This window comes from Acomys russatus, chromosome 2, assembly GCF_903995435.1.
Source record: "Acomys russatus chromosome 2, mAcoRus1.1, whole genome shotgun sequence".
In the NCBI taxonomy this organism is placed as follows: Eukaryota; Metazoa; Chordata; class Mammalia; order Rodentia; family Muridae; genus Acomys; species Acomys russatus.
In genome coordinates, this window is record NC_067138.1 from 77,923,484 (window position 1) to 77,941,600 (window position 18,117).

The 18,117-nt window shown below is 41.2% G+C and overlaps 1 protein-coding gene across 2 annotated transcripts in view; it reads right to left on the reverse strand.

The window, feature by feature from the left end:
• The window catches only part of Cdk5rap2 (CDK5 regulatory subunit associated protein 2), a 174,472-nt gene that overhangs the window by 112,007 nt on the left and 44,348 nt on the right, over positions 1-18,117 (reverse strand). For both annotated transcript variants that reach the window (XM_051163243.1, XM_051163236.1), the window contains one exon: positions 11,590-11,808. In XM_051163243.1, coding sequence (XP_051019200.1) covers positions 11,590-11,808 — 219 coding nt within the window. The remainder of the gene's footprint in view (positions 1-11,589; positions 11,809-18,117) is intronic.

Below are 18,117 nucleotides of genomic sequence, written 5' to 3' on the forward strand. Positions count from 1 at the left end.
ACAAAAATTGTAGACCGGTTCTTTAAATATTCATGCTTCCTGCTATAGACGTGTGCATTCTTCACGTCCATAGCACTACAGGCATACTTGCACCAATCCCTAGTTCAGCTCTTCCTTTCAACAAGAATGCATTTTGAGGAATGAGTCAAGGTCTAGTATACATGTATCTGGTAATCATCTATTCTACTCCCTTTTATCACTCACTTTAAGAGCTTTAATGCAGCTATCCAGGAGAAGATGTGATAAGAACTACTGAGTATGCCACGTTCTCCCTCATGTCCCCCAAAGTGAATTAAGCAATAAAAAATCCTGTTCTACAAATCAACAAAGGACACAAAGTTTTGTTATACCCCAAGATTAGGGGACAGCCCTAAGGTCTAACATAGTGCTTGGTGTATTGAGGAAGAGAGAACAGAGAGAGTGAGTGTTTGTGTGTACACATCAGGGTGTATATGACCCTCAGCAGCATCAAGGAATGGAGAGAAGTCAAGAAACCCAAGAAGAAAAGCCATTACCCTTGATATGATTATATCAGCAGTAATGCAATTCACCATTTTCTGAGCATGAGCTACAAGACAAACATATCCAAGACAAAGGCACTGTGATATGGGATAGCACTAACTTTAATAACTGGCTACAATGGTAAGGATCATGAGTCTTACTTTCCCAGAAAGGTAAACAACGCTCATAGAGACAAAGAGAGCTGGACAAAGATTTGTATAGTCTCCAATGTTGACACTGAATACCAAGCCAGTGTGGCCCCAAATTCTGTAGTGTCAACTCCAATTGTTAAGAACAAAAGTGCTTTAAAGCACTCTATATGATGGGCTCTCATTAGGCAATACTTCCAATATCACAATCAAATCTTATAATGTGTTCAGCACTTGAACAACTGAGGTGCTCCTCCAAATGGATGGTCAGGAAAAGAATATAGCTACTCATATGGTCAACAATGAAAAAAGTCTTAAAGCAAAGAGACTGGCAACAATGGGAGGATGTGTGTGCTATGGTGACCTTGAGGAGGAACAGCTGCCATGGCAACACTAAGACAGCCAATTGACTCATGCTCTCACAACCTATGGAGTTATAATAAATGTGAAGGGGAGCCATGGAGACGACATGCCTTACTGAAGCAAAACAATTAGAACTAACAATCAATGATCGTGTTGGCTTTCCATATTTCCATCAGTATTCCAGAGTTATCTAAGGAGAATGACTTTTCCTTGAATCGTGACTCCACCGCTATACAGCTATGTGACCATGGGCAGAAAAGTTAAATCATGAATAGTTCCCATCCCAGAAAGGAATTGGGCTTTGAGGTTAAATGAAAGGATCCAAGATGGGCTAAGGCTAAGGATGACGAACTCTTCCCTCTTAGGGGACACACACACACACACACACACACACACACACACACACACACACACACACCTTAAGATCTGCAAGAGAAAAATACCAAGTCACATTTAAGAGTAAACACATGAACTAAAATTCTGCTAAAAATGTGGACTGATGTATTTCAAGTCCTGAAGAAAGTAACAGTTAACCAAAATTGCCATACCAAGCAATGCTATCTGTCAGAAACCAAAGGAAAGATCTTCCACAAATTAGCAAAGTCTAATGGAGCTTGTGATTGTAAGACAGTGTGTGGTTACAAGAGCTGCTAAAGGGAGTCTGCTACATACAAAGCAAGTGTACACTGCCCCACACATAAACACCAATAAGCATACACAAATAATAATAATAATAATAATAATAATAATAATAATAATAATAATAATAATAATAATAATAATAAATGTTTCTAAGTAAATTAACAATTAAAAATGTAGACACCTAATATGAGAGCATCTGATTTTATAAATATTATACCTCCTGAAAAAATAGCTGTAATACAATAGTAGGGGGGTAGATAGTACCAGACTCTTCCTAATGGATAATCTATCAATAAATAAATAAACACCAAAGTTACACATATAGTAAATAAGTGGACTTAACAGATATTTACAGAGCAGTCTATCCAACATCTATAAAACACACATTTTCTTTCCATTAATGCATGGTACTTTCTCTAGAATACAAAGTCATATATTAAATCATAAAATTAGTCATAGCAAATTAGAAAAAATTTTCCTGTATCTTTTATGATTATAATGGAATTGTGAAATACACAGAGATTAGATACCTAGAAATCAACAGGAGGGAGCATTTCAGAAATTATATAAATTACAAAGAGCCGTATCACCTGTAACTCCATCTTTAGGGGATCTGACACCCTCTTCTGGCCTCCACAGCCAGACACACTTGTGTGGTGCACACCCATGAACACACACACACACACATACCCACACACAAAAATTGAACAACATACTACTGAACAGATAGCAAGTAACTGAGAAGTCAATTAAAGGGAAAGGAAGTTAAAATTCCCTTAAAAGAAATGAAAATGGAAAAAAACCCACACAAAACCTGTGGGATACAGCGAAAGCAGTACTAAGAGGCAAGCAACAAAAGCCTGCATCAAAACAGATTAAAATAACCTAAAAAAATGCACCTCTATGTCTCACAGAAGAAAGAACAAAGCCAGGTTTAGTTCCCAGCACCCACATCAAGCAGTTTACAACCACCTGTAACTCCAGCTCCAGGGGATTCAAGTCTTCTGGCTTCAGTGGGCACTACACTCATGTGTGCACACAGACCAAACATACACTCATCATTACAAATAAATTCTTTAAAAGAAAAAAAAACTTGACGACATACCATCTCACCCCATTTAGTATAATTATAGTAGTAGTGGTGGTGGTGGTGGTGGTGAGGATGAGGATGATAATTAATACTTCCTGAAAACTACCCTGTGATCTAGTTATTCCACTCCCTTGCAAAATAGCAAAGCACCTGTGATCTTTACAATAAGAATGAGTCCTATTGTCTGATAAACAGAGCTCAGGGCTAGCGCCTAGGGAAATGGTTCTCCACCTGTGGGTCACAATCCCTTTGCGAGTCATATATCAGCTATTTAAATTTATAATGTTCATGTTTAAGTTCGTAACAGTAGCAAAATTATAGTTATGAAGTAGCAACAAAATAATTCTATGGTTGGGGGTCATCACAACATAAGGAAGTGTATAAAAGGGTCATAGCATTAGGAAGGTTGAGAGCCACTGGCTTAGAGGAAGGATCAGTGATAAGTATCAGGGCAGATTCTATTGGTGGAAGATGCATACAAAGTACATGAAGTCTCTTTCACAGGGTTGTGTTCTATTCACTGAGAAACAAAGCTCAGGATATTGGGACATACAGGTATAGGCTGGCTCCAAATAGAATAGCAAAGGATCACCAGGTTGATTAACCACTTTTTACTCTGCCTTTGCAGGTGACTAGGATCATTCATTTCCTTCCGTTGAAGAAAACAGGTCAGCATGATTGACAATCCTGATTTCTCCAATCCTTATTCTAAGCTGTGCTTCCTATATCTGCTTGCTTAGGTTTTTCAGGGCTCTTCTTACAATAGCTAAGATATGGAATCAGCCTAGTTCACCATCCCCAGATGAATAAAAATATTACACACACACACACACACACACACACACACACACACACACACACACACACACACGAAACAATGGAGTACTATTCTATCATAAAAAATAAAAGCCTGCCATGGAATTATAGGACACCACATCATGCAAAACAAGCCACACAGAGAAAGACAGTCATTGTATGTTCACTCCACGCAAAAACCTCAGAAACAGGAATGAAACTTGGGAGAGCTAGAAAGAATATGATGAGAGAATGGTGGACAGACATGATCCATACAATCTATGCATGAACGTGTACAATTAGTAAGTAAAGGAAACAATCTTAATGAAAGTCAGTCAACTGTATTTTCTCACCACACCAGACAATTGTTCTGGTTTGCTGGAACTGGGTCTTTCTCATGGATCCCAGGCTAATGCCAAACTCATGATGAAGTTGAGGATGACCATGAGGTCTTGATTTTCCTGCTTCTCCTAGCCAAGGGATTACAGATGTAAGCCAGCTAACAACCTGGCTCACAGTACTGGTTTTTCAGTCTGAGCCCAAGAAGCCCTAAGGCACCCCCAGAACCTGACTCAGCAGGTTTGGGGAAGAAGAGCCAGAAACTTGAATTTGCTTTTAATGCAAAAAGCCACCATTTTAAGACATCTTCAGCATGCCCAGGGTGCAGCTGCTTTATTTGCTATGAGAACAGGGTGGAGTGAAAGTTTGGAAACCTCAATCCTATACCAACTCCACCTTGATCCCCAGTGAATTCTGCATCCAAGATTTGCAGGATGCTGCCTGCTGGCACTCTGAATTTCTGCACTAATGGGCAATACTCCTTTGAGATTTGTAGGTGTACTCTGAGCCAACACTGAGCTCAGAGCTGCCTCTGTGTAGCAGGGCTCTCTCAGAGCAGGTAGGTTGGTTTTTTAAAGTAGATTATTTGAAAACTAAAATATCCCTCAAATCTTAACATCGCATTAGAAATGAAATCTAGGCCCTCACACTTCTCCATCCGCGAGTCTGTTTTATCTCTGGCCAGATGAAGAATGAGAAAGTTCTCATCTATCAAATTTCAACCGTATCGGGTTTTGCTGTGAGCAAGCTTGTCAAAGTGCTCAGTGGTAACTTTTAAATATACAAAGGCAATTCCTTCAAAATCTTCCTTAGGTATAGGCATTCAGGGACCGGAGAGCAGTTTCCATGCTCAGCATGAGCTGTGGTTGTACGCTGAGCACCATGCAGCCTCACGAGCCTGGCAAAGGCAGTCAGAGGAGGAGGGAGATGTGCTGCTGGGCCTCCAGTCCCCAGCATTTTTTGTCCCCAGCTCTACTCCCATGTCTCTTTCTGGTAAGAGTTCATTTGAACAACAAACTTATAATCTTAAAAATAAAAGACGAAGGAAAAGAGGGCTGCAGAGATAGCTCAGAGGCTAAGAATACTTACTGGTCTTCCAGAAGCCCTGAGTTTAGTTCCTGGAACACACATCAGGTGGCTGCCAATCACCTGTATGTCCAGTTACAGAGGATTCAACCCCCTTTCCTCACCCCCACAGGTACCCACACATAAATGGCATACACACATATTCATAATTTTAAAATAATAATAGGGGCTGGAGATATGGCTTAGCAATTAAGAGTATCTGCTCTTCCAGAGGACACAGGTTCGAAGGCAAGCACTCACATATCAGTTTATAACTAACTCCAATTCACGTGAATCTGATGGCCTCTTCTGGCCCTGTGAGCTCCAGGCATGCACACAGTACACATGTAGACAAAACACCCATAAATGGGGGAGGGAGACATTAAAAAAAAAAGCAATAGAAGCTATTGGAATAAAACAATCCTGAACAGATGGCACACCTAAAATTCTATCACATTTTGTCTACACAGTGAGTTCAAATCCCACTGAGGCTACATAAGGAACTTTCTTTTGAAAAAATTAAAAATTAAAACCTCTGTGGGGGCTGGACAAAGAACCTGTGGCTTAAGCTGAGCCTGCATCAGGGCATGACTGGCCAGACACAGCCAAGACACCATACCTCTCTAAACCACACCTAGGGGATACAAACAAGGGAACAAACCTGCCCTTCCTCCAGCCCCACTCCGGCTTCCCAGGTGACAGGTTCACTGCCAACAACACACTGTAGCAGAATAGCGCTTCTACCTCTCCCGCCCCTATGGCCACAGCCTACTTCTGTGAAGCCACCCTTCTTCTCCTCAGCTCCCTCAGCAGAGCTCCATGCTCAGAGCCTTTGGGAGTATCTGGGCTATCCTGCTCTCAGTACACCGTATTTTATCTGGCTCTATTCATATTTCCATCATAGTTCTCCATGAGATGCCATCAGAGAGCGTGTTTGACTTGTCTCTACCTACTGCACCCAGTGCCCAGAACTGAGCCTAGCAGAGTGATGAAGGAAACGAAGAGGTCAGCATTGTAACGCAGCTTTTACAGCATCTTCGGCAAGAACTAGTGAGATGCCCAAGCTTCTCTACCCAAGGGCACTCTGACCCTTTCTCCAAGGGGTCAGTCAGCTGGAAAAGACAAGCATGGTCCTCAGAGCAGAGGTTACTGTTGATCAGGGTGGCTGACTGGGAAGGGGTCACTCAGCATGCTCCACACACTCAGCATGCTCTAGGAGACTCCAAAGGACAACAGTCTGTCATCAGGGCATCCCAAGCCAGCACTTGACACACAAGTAAAAGCAGGAAAATGGGAAATAAATAAGAAATGCAGGCACAGAGAACACCTATACCTCAGGAATAAGCACAGGATGCTTTTTCTCACATATTCCATTTCAGTACTCCTTTGTTTAATGCTAAAAATACAAAGGATCCATGCCATTTTAGAAGGGTGAGTGTTTAAGAAGTTGGCTTAGAGCTTATTCATCTCTAAGGAAACTGAGCTCCAAGCCCAGTGCTAGTGCCCACCTCTGCAAAGACACCTGCTAAAACTGCTTCCTTTTTCTACTTAGTGACCACCATGACAAAATGAAAGGTGCTATAGCCTATCCATACAAACCCCGTAATAAACCCTGTTCTGCAGGTAAGAAATGGACCCCATGGTTCAAACCCAACAGCTGACAAGTGATGGAACAGGACTCAGTCCATCATCTTCTTATGAAAACCTCAGATTTTTATTTTATTTATTTGTGTGTGTTGTTGTTGTTGTTGTTGCTGCTGCTGCTGTTGATCCTGGTGCCACAGCCGGTACATGCAGGTTAGAGGGGAGCTATAAGAGCCATTTCTCTCCTTCCACTTATAAGCAGGTTCTGAGATACAACACAAGCTATCAGGCTTGTACAGAAAGCACTTTCACCCTCTGAACCCTCCTACCAGCCCAGAAACTGGGGTTTGGGGTTTGCAAGGACACAGCATCCTTCTTAGTTCATTTGAGCTGCACATTATGCTACAAGGACATCGAAACATTTCACATTTGAATTTAAAAAAAAAAAAGGCAAAAGGAGATTTCAAGCTTGGTAGAAACAAAACAAAATATCCTCTCTTGGATCTATGGTCCTAAGCCTAATCCACCAGGCCTAGCCATTGTCATCAAATGCCCATACTGACTGAGGCTTTCAAAGATGTACTAAATGCCATCCCAATATCATTTTGGGCTACCCATAAATGAATATTTAGAGGGGTTCAAGTTGAACTTCCCACAAATTAACTCTATTCTTGGTAGATCATGCAAGAGTAGGCCAACTGGGTGATAGTAACCACTTTAATTAGAGCTCTGGCTTATAGCCAACAAAAGCATCCCACAGAGCTAAGTGCCCAGGTACTGAAGGGCACAACTTGTCAGGGCAGCAGATGACAGGTCCCATGACAGACACAATCACTGTTAGACAGTCTAGGGATTACAGCTCAGCCACAGTCCAATACAGGCTGCTATACAAAAATAAAAAATAAAAAACGTAAAACCGAGAGACTGAGCCAGACACAGATTTAAAGTAAAGCTCTCTCATATCCTTCAACAAACACCACACCACACACACACACACACACACACACACACACACACACACACACACACACACTGTACAAGAAGAGTATGAGTTTCTGGGCCAAACAGGGCTTTTAAATCAGAGACAGAGGATAGCGAATATCCAAGTCACCTCCCAGTCACCACCTACACAGGTCACTTTAACTTCCACAGTCAGGATGCTGAACAGGGAATACTTGTTCCTGCTTCCTTATGAATGCTTTCTGAATTTGCTTCAAGGGACATGGGTCTCTCTGATGGCATGGAGGCATATAACAAGATACAGAGTACCTGTCTGCCACTCTCAATTTTTGCCGTCTCCCTTCGTAAGATCCCCACAGTAAAATTAAAGCTGGTATTCACCAAAGACAGCACATTACATGCACTCAATAAATGTGTGCAGAATCAACAAAAGTACAAATTATAGCATGTGCTAAGTCAACTGGCACACAGGCTGTAATCAAAGTGATTAAAACCAACATGAGAGCTGACCCTTACGGGCCAACTTCTCATATGCTCACACAGTCAGGCAAAGCAAGTCCACTGGTCTCTGATCCAAACTGCTTCCGGCAAAGGCATTGTCTCCAGACACACAAAGAGCCAGAAAATGAATGTTCCTGGCATGGACAAAGGATGGTTCGATCACATCTAAGAGACAGCTGGCTGCCACGCTATCGGGATCAGGGAATGTCATACAAACTACGTCTATTTGCTACGGTTCCTCAGTACAGACTTTAAGTCGGGATTCATCTAAAAACAAGACTGCAATATTTCCACCTGATTTTCAAGTTCTTGTCCAAGAGAACACAACAATGAGAAACAGCTAGATCCAGTCCCAGGAACTGAAAACCTCAATACTTACAAGCTCACTGGCATGGCCAGCATCGATCTGGCTTGCACAGACCTGCTTTGATTGAATGGACTATTGTTGAAGACTCTGTAAGTGTTGAGTTCTCTTTATAAAACCCACCAGACACAATTCTTCCCTTGGGCCTCAGTGCCAGCTAAAGCTGGCCTTTTATCTTAAAATGTTCATCTCCCAAACACTGGAAACCCTGTGTCTTGATTCCCTTTTCACTCTGCCAGGAACTAACTACCAACTGAACCTCAAGTCCCCTTCTTTGGTACCACGAAGGACTCCAGCATGCTTACCATATTGACTATGGTTCCAAAATCCTTGCCATCTTTCCCTTTGAGAGTCCAATGTTTTTACCTTTATTCCTAAACTCATTTTTTGTATAACTTTATATAAACTATGACACATGTTTGAGAAACACTGAGAGGAACAAATTATTTTCAAAGCTTCAAATAACCAGAACATTGTAGAGTGGTTTTCTTGAGAACGAATTTTTCTGGTCTGTAGAAAACAGAGAATATCAAAATCTTTCTTTCTTCCAAATACACCATATTCCTATCTATTGCTTGTTTGCTGGTACTACAGCATAGTATCTTAGGCAAAGTTCTGAAATTAGAGACCAGATCCACTCCATCTATGTATCACTGTTTAGGTGACCATGGCAAAGCCATTTAAATTATGAGGCTCAGTTAATCTGTCAATGAGAATAATGTTCTCTGGGCCCAAACATGTGGTTGTGGCAACATATAAAGAGGTAGCTGCTTTCCAAGTGGTGGACACTTAAAGGCATTCTCAAAAGAAGAAATACCATGGTCAATAAATACATAAAAAATGTTTAACGCTCTTAGCCCTTAAGGAAATGAAAACTAAAAATGCTGCAAGAACTCATCACACTAGCGATAATGGCTATCATAAAAAAGAACAAAGAGAAGGAGGAGGAGACAAGGAGAAGGAAGAGAAGGAGGTCCTGTGGCGGTATGTTCCTATCTCTACTCTGGAAGTGTGGCCATGCCTAGTAGAGGGTTTACACAAAGCACTCAATGATGTTGAATTACAAGTGGATTTCTCTTCTTTTCCACAGCAAAAATAGAAGCCACAGAGAGGTCTAGGGTTTTGCCATTGTCAAATAGCAGCTGTCAAGTGGGAAGCATTCTAAATTAGTATTAAGGAACCTACTTAATAACAATAAGCTGATAAGATATGCACGGCTATGTTTCCTCCTGTGCTTTCACATTCTAGAACCATGAAACAAAATTACTATCTCAGCACATCTCCTCAGACTGTACCTCCATGATCTGGTGTGAAACATCTTCTTGAGAGGGATTCAGCTAGACTCCTAAACTATGACCAAGAGTTAAGTACAGATAGCAATGGGTGAAATGTGTTAACAAGAATAGTGAGACTGGCCAGACCACTGTGTTAGAAACATGTACAGAACAATGTATAAAAACAGTCCCACTGAGATGCCAGGAAACTGTGATTCCCAAACCAGTTCACTCAAGGTAAGCATTTAGGAACACAGCTGTTGCTTTGGTCTTCCCAGGGCCTTGCAACAACACTGTTTTCTCAGCACCTGCTCACTGACCTCAAAATGTGTGGTTCTTAAGGAGGCTACCAATGATGGCATACATGTACATACATAGACACACACTCCTGCCAACAAAAACAGTACATGATCCAAGCTAGGAGTCTAAAAAACTCACTGTTTGGCTGGACTGATGGGAAGAATATAGGAAAGTACACGATGTGCCCTCCCTTCTCTGTGATCAATAGAAAACCAAAGCCTTCAGAAATCCCATTAGCATCTAAAATATAGGAAACAGGATTTCTATCAGGATACAACAGACTGGCCTATTGCCATCTCAGGTGGCAGCACACACTGGGATACCACTCTGGATAAATGACAACGTGGAAGCACAATTTGCAAATATAAAATGTTTGCACTTTATGATCTAGTGCTGTAATTCCTCAAAGTTTATCCTAAGTGTTTCATGAGAAAATGTGTGCATGCTCATGTTTGCTGTGGTATTGTTTCAACAGCCAAAATGTCCAATCCAAGGAAGAAATTACTAACATGTGAAAGCTATCCGTGTGAGTACGTGCCATTCACCATGGCCACTCTTTGTCCTAAACAACATGGAAAGTGATGATGAGTGATCCAAAACCAAAGGACAGTAGTCAGCCTGTAACAGGAAAGAGGGGTCGGATGTACTGGGGCTGAAAGTAATGCTGGCAAGAAGATGAAAAAGAGTGGCTTCACTCAGGTGATACAAGTGCAGCTGATGGTTTCTTCTCTAAGTCCCCACTGTTGTTCTCTGAACATTTGTTGAAATACTTATTAAACATCCAAACGTTTGACTTCACTTCCCTGCTTAGTGTAGACAGGGCATGGCAATCGTGAATCTCAGCATCCCTGCCAACAGCCAAGGTCAACTGCGGGCTCTCCTCTGAGCTGATAACTACCCACTCCAGATGCTAGAGAGTGACTCATAACACAGAATCCATGACCACTCAAACTCAGATTCCATATAGCCTGATGCACCAAAGCTCTGCATGTGGATTTGACTCTCAGGAGGGATTCAATTAAAGTGAGCTCAATTAAAGAATACTCAAGCTTGATAGAATTGGAATTTAATAGTGTACCAAATTTAAGAATTTTTAAATGCTAATACCCAGTGTTAAAAAAAGCATAGTCTTAAAACATAGCACAATTTGTCTGGAGAACAGTTTGATGTCTATAAAATAGTCTTTAAATATTGGTGGGTTTTGACTCAGTAATTAAACCTCTGTCAGAAAGAGCCAGTGGAAATACTCAGCACAGGGGAGTTTGCTGCAGTATAGGTTTCAAGGTAAAAATGCCCAGTGCTTTGTAATAAGAGTCTGGTTAAGTCAACTGAAGAGCAACCAAGTGACTAACTACATGACACCAAAGACATATCTCTGAAGAACATTCACAACCCAGCAGCACAGCAGGAGTGAGCGACGGACTTTAAAGAGCAGAATACAAACTACTGTCAACTTGATGGCAGCACCAAGAGAAGGGGTGAGTGAGAGTGTCACTTCTACTGAGGAGATAAGAGAAACATCTTTAGATTTTTTTTTTTTCCAGATTTATTTAAGTTTTCTGAACAGCATCCTCCTCCTATGAGTAGAAACCATCACAGGACCCAGACCTGATGCACCGCCCACCATGTCAAGAGTGTGGGAGGCACACGGGAGGCACTCACATGGATGGTTTGGGCTCCTCTGTCCCCCTCTTGGTGGGCTTCTTCCAGGTCCCTCTCTAGTCTCAGCTTCTCCTTCTTCAGGTCCCTCAGCTCCTGGGTGACCTTTTTAACATTCCTGAGCAGCCTATGGTTCTCAGTGCTCTTTGTGAGGTTTTCTGAGTGTAGCTTGGCCAACAGGGCTTCTTTTTCTGCCAGGGCAGCTTCATAGTCCTCAGACCCCTAGGAAGGAAAAAGGCACCTGGTTTCAAATGGCATAAACAAGTGAGAAGAGCTCCTGTTTTTGCCTTCCGGGCAGGGAGGAAGAAAACCAGGCAGCATTCAGTATCCAAAGCCCAAAGAGTAGCACCTTGGGAAACTACAGGACAAAGCATGGGTTGTGTTATTGTTGGGAAGGAAAGAAAACAAACGAAAAGAAACAAATAAAAGAAGGAAAACCACAAACTGTTAACAAAACTAACTTCAATGCAGTGGGAATACAGCTGACTTTTCTGCTTCTCTGGATTCTCTAACGTTTTAAGGTAACTGAGCTTGTTACTTTTCTAATAGTTTCAAAACAATTAAATTAAGTCACTTTAAAAGGACAGAATATGATGTTTGGAGTTTAGGTCAATTATAAATCACTTGCCTCACTTGTGAAGCCCTGGACTGAACCCTGATATCACAATCAGCCAATCAATAATAAAGAGAAAATGAGGGGAAATGACAAGCAGTGGTCGCTCTCTTTTGATAGTATTGCTCAAGTCCAGAGGCTTACACAGGAAAAGGAGTCAGTGTCCAGCACGGCAGTCAAAGCCAATTTTCAAAGGCTCTTAATGCCATCAGAGTTCAAGGGCTAAATACATCAAATATTTTTATTACATTAATATACAATTTGCCTGAGAAAAGATCTATGTAATACACAAAAAGGGAACAAAATATTCTGAACCATCAACAATAAAAATAATGAATTGAAGTAAGTTTTCAGTTACAAAATATGATTGTTTAAATGGGACTATCTGGTGCCAGTCAGCTTGTTTTGAAATGTCACTCTTCCTCAGTAACTCTGTGAGGATGGTCTGAGCAACTAGAAATGAGGAACTGTATGAAGGCACACAAGTTAACATTGCCCTCTGCAGACTTATGGTATACACTGACCAAGGGTATGCCTGAGACACAGACCAAACCAGTACTCATGTTGATGCTGGTGTTTAGATAAACTCAAGAAGCAAAGACCAACAAGGACTGGAGAATACTTATTGTCAGTAAGAGGTGAAAGCACACTCTTAAGTAAGTGAAGCTCAGGGCGGCTGAGTGACTAGCCTGTCATCAGACTGCCCATAATTCAATCTGGAATTCAAATCATTTCCCAGCCTGTGTTCTTCCCTGGCTCAGCATCACTTGCCCTCACCAGTGAAGACTAACTAACACCAATAAACTGGGAAGAATGAAAACAAGAAGACCAAATTTGAAGGGGAAGCTGGAAATAGGCACCAGTTAGGGGCATGTTAAACACAGTGATTGTTCACAGTTACCAAGGCTGGAAGTTCTGCAGGATTATTGCATGAATAATGATGGCAAACTCTCCTTAAAAATCCAGCTTCAAAGAATTCAGACACACGTTTGACTCATTTCATAAAAACACTTTCCACGTTAAATTTTCCTTAAATGGCCCTTTGAAAAACTTCCCTAGAGGGCTCTTTACCTTTTCCTGAATGATGCCCAAGCGGCAAATATTTGGCCCAGTTACATGTGGCCAAAAACTAAAGGCCAAATATAAAATTAGGCAAATTATTCTTGCTCACTTATAAAAGGATCCAACTGCACTGAACCAGTTTTAGCTATGTGGCTTGGGAGATGTTACCTTGGAAGACTCAATAAAGAGACGCTGAAACATATATGTGAGTCAACAATTATTTCAAAATGAACATGACAAAGTCTGAGTAGATCAACACTATGCTGCCATGGCAAGAATGTTAAAGAAAGGATTATAGAACAAGAAATACGCAATGGCTTAGAACACATCTGTAATCACAGATACTCAAGGAGGTAAGTCAGGAAGATCACATGAGCCTTAAAGTTTGAGGCCAGCATGGGTATGGTGGTTAGATGAGGATGGCCCCCAGCTACTGGGAAGTGGTATTAGTTGAAAGGATAAGGACTCATGGCCTTGCTGGAGAAAGTGTCACTGAGGGTAGACTTTGAGGTTTAAAATGTTCAATCCAGGCCCACTGGCTCACTCTCTCTGCCTGTTGCCTGCCAATCTAGATACAGAACTCTTAGCTACCTTTCTAGGACCATGTGTGCCGCCATGCTTCCCACCATGACAATAATGGACAGACTTCTGAGCCTGTAAGCCAGCACCAGTCAAATGTTTTTCCTCTGTAAGAGTTGTTGTGGTCATGGTGTCGCTTCACAGCAATATCCTAACTAAAACACTGGGTAACATATAGAAACCCCAATTTCTTCTTTTAAAAGAGAGGGAGAGACTGGGGATAGTTCAATTAGTACAATGCTTGCTCTGCAGACAAGAGGACCAGAGTCCACTCTCCACGTAAGAGCCAAAAGCAGCTGTGAATGTCTGTAAGACCAGCACAGGTAGACATAGGAGGACCCCAGGTTTTACTGGCCACTCAGTCTAGCCAAATTAATGAGCTCCAAGCTCACCAAGAGACCCTGCTTCAAAATATAAGATAGAGAGAGACAGAGGCTAGCCTCCACACATAACTTTTAAAAGTAAGTGTGTGTGTGTGCACGCGCGCACACACACGCATACAGGTATAAGTGTATGTGAAGGCATCAACAGTGAATATATTTAGAGGTGAGTTTGCTGCTAATTTCTATTACTTTCTTTCTACTACTTTAAGTATAGAAGTTATTTTGAAAGTTTCCCTCAATAAGTGTTTTTACTTTTACACCTGGAGGAGAATATCATTTCCAATCCAGAAATAACTTTAAATGGGCAAGAGGAGTTAACAGCCTACACTGTAGCCTTCACAGTCACACCTGAGATCTGAAGTTGAGTCTATAAATCTGTACCTTGGCAGCCATTATAAGAATTTAAATATCACCTGCTGCTGCTTCATTGTCAAATTCAACATCATGCAACCCTGTGACCTTTGTCTTTTGTTCTTTTTATTTTTAATTATGTATATGTGTATATATCTTGAAGGGGGTCACATGGGTAAACTTGTCCACACAGGCCAGAAGAGGGTGTCAAGTCCACAGGAACTGGAGTTACAGATAGCTGTAAGCTGTCCTACCTGGGCACTGAGAACAAAACTCATGACATCTGAAAGAGCTGCAAATATTCTTAACCACTGAGCCATCTCTCCAGCTGCTATTGGCTTTTAAACTCAGGCTGCAATGAGTTCAAATCTCACCACATCACAGCAGGTCCGTTAACATGAAAGAAACACATTCAGAAGAACAGATAAACAAGCTAAATAGTCCCATTTCCCCTACAGAAATAGAAGCAATCATCGATGGTCTCCCAACCAAAAAAAGCCCAGGGCCAGATGGTTTCAGTGCAGAATTCTACCAGACCTTTAAGGGCGAGCTAATACCGATACTCTTCAAGCTACTCCAAAAGACAGAAATGGATGGAAAATTACCAAATTCATTCTATGAGGCCATAGTCTCATTGATACCTAAATCTCACAAAGACTCAACAAAGAAAGAGAATTTCAGACCAATTTCTCTTATGAACATAGATGCAAAAATACTAAATAAAATACTTGCAAAACGAATACAGGAGCATATCAAAGATATCATTCATCATGACCAAGTAGGCTTCATTCCAGGCATGCAGGGATGGTTTAATATACGGAAATCCATCAATGTAATCCACCATATAAACAAACTGAAAATAAAAAACCACATGATCATCTCCTTGGATGCAGAGAAAGCCTTTGATAAAATTCAACACCCATTCATGTTTAAAGTTTTAGAGAGATCGGGGATACAAGGCACTTTCCTCAACATAATAAAGGCTATATACAGCAAGCCAATAGCCAAAATCAAAGTAAATGGTGAGATACTCAAGGAAATTCCTCTCAAATCGGGAACAAGGCAAGGCTGCCCACTCTCTCCATATCTCTTCAATATAGTACTCGAAGTTCTAGCCAGAGCAATAAGACAACAAAAATAGATCAAAGGTATCCAAATGGGAAAGGAGGAAGTCAAATTATCCCTCTTTGCAGATGATATGATAGTGTACATAAGTGACCCTCAAAACTCCACCAGAGAACTCCTAAAGCTGATAAACACCTCAGCAAATTGGCTGGATACAAAATTAACTCAAAAAGTCTGTAGCCTTCCTATACACAAATGACAAGCTTGCAGAGGAAGAAATTAGGAAAACCACACCCTTCACATTAGCCACAAGCAATATAAAATATCTAAGAGTTACCCTAACTAAGCAAGTGAAGGACTTGTATGAAAAAAATTTCAAAACTCTGAAGAAAGAGATTGAAGATGACCTGAGAAGATGGCATGATCTTCCTTGCTCATGGATCAGGAGAATTAACATAGTAAAAATGGCCATCCTACCAAAAGCAATCTACAGATTCAATGCAATCCCTATCAAAATACCTACACAATATTTTAAAGACATTGAAAGTTCAATTCTGAACTTCATATGGAAAAAAAAAAACCCAGAATAGCTAAAACAATCTTGTACAATAAAAGGTGCTCCGGAGGAATCTCCATACCTGATCTCAAACTGTACTATAAAGCAATAATAATTAAAACAGCATGGTACTGGCACAGCAACAGGCTGGTTGATCAGTGGAATCGAGTCGAAGACCCAGATATGAATCCACACACATATGGTCACTTGATTTTTGACAAAGAAGCCAAATCCATTCAATGGAAAAAGGATAGCATCTTCAACAAATGGTGCTGGTCTAACTGGAGGTCTATGTGTAAAAAAATGAAACTGGACCCATATTTGTCACCTTGCACAAAACTCAAATCCAAGTGGATTAAAGACCTCAACATAAAACCAGAGACACTAAGCCACTTAGAAGAAAAAGTGGGAAAGAGCCTGGAACATATTGGCACAGGAGACAACTTCCTGAACAGAACACCAACGGCCCAGGCCTTAATGTCAACCATTAATAAATGGGACCTCATGAGGCTGAGAAGCTTCTGTAAGGCAGGAGACACTGTCAAGAGAACAAAGCGACAGCCTACAGACTGGGAAAAAATCTTCACCAACCCTACATCTGACAAAGGTCTAATATCCAAAATATATAAAGAACTCAAGAAATTAAACACCACCAAACCGAATAACCCAATTGAGAAATGGGGCTTGGAACTAAACAGAGAATTCTCAACAGAGGAGTATCAAATGGCTGAGAAAACACTTAAAGAAATGCTCAACCTCCTTAGTCATCAGGGAAATGCAAATCAAAACAACTCTGAGATTCCATCTTACACCCATCAGAATGGCTAAGATCAAAAACTCAAGCGACACCACATGCTGGCGAGGATGTGGGGAGAGAGGAACACTCCTTCATTGCTGGTGGGAATGCAAACTAGTACAGCCACTTTGGAAATCTATCTGGTGCTATCTCAGAAAAATGGGAATAGGGCTTCCTCAAGACCCAGCTATTCCACTCCTTGGAATATACCCAGAAGATGCTCCAGCACACAACAAGAAAATTTGCTCAACCATGTTCATAGCAGCCTTATTCATAATAGCCAGAACATGGAAACAGCCTAAGTGTCCCTCAGTAGAAGAGTGGATAAAGAAACTGTGGTACATATACACTATGGAATACTACTCAGCTATTAAAAACAAGGAATTCCCGAAATTTGTGGGTAAATGGATTGAGCTAGAAATGATCATAATGAGTGAGTTAACCCAGAAGCAGAAAGAATCAAATGGTATATACTCACTTATATCTGCATACTAGCCCAAGGGGCATGTCCCACGAAAGCCTTCACTTACCAGGAAACTGGGACAGAGGGGAAGGCATCCTATTGGGACTCTAAATGAGAGACGCATGGGAGAATAGCAAAATAAAAGGATACAGAGGGTCCTAGAAATCTACAAGTAGAACAATATGATAGGCAGATTTGGGCCCAGGGGTCCCGCTCAAACTAAGGCACCAGCCAAGGACAATACAGGAGGTAAACTTTAAACCCCTTCCCAGATCTAGCCAATGGTCAGAATATTCTCCACAGTTGAGTGGAGAGTGTGATACGACTTTCTCACATATTCTGGTGCCTCACATTTGACCATGTCCCCTGGAGGGGGAGACCTGGTGGCACTCAGAGGAAGGACAGCAAGTAGCCAAGAAGAGACTTGATACCCTATGAGAATATATAGGGGGACGTAATCCCCCTCAGGAAACAGTCATAGGGGAGGGGAATAATGGGAAAATGGGGGGGGGGGGAGGAGGAATGGGAGGATACAAGGGATGGGATAAACATTGAGATGTAACAAGAATAAATTAATTAAAAATAAATAAATAAATAAATGAAAAGAAAGAAACACATTCAAATGTAAGTACAATATCGAAGCTACATACACCTCAAATGACA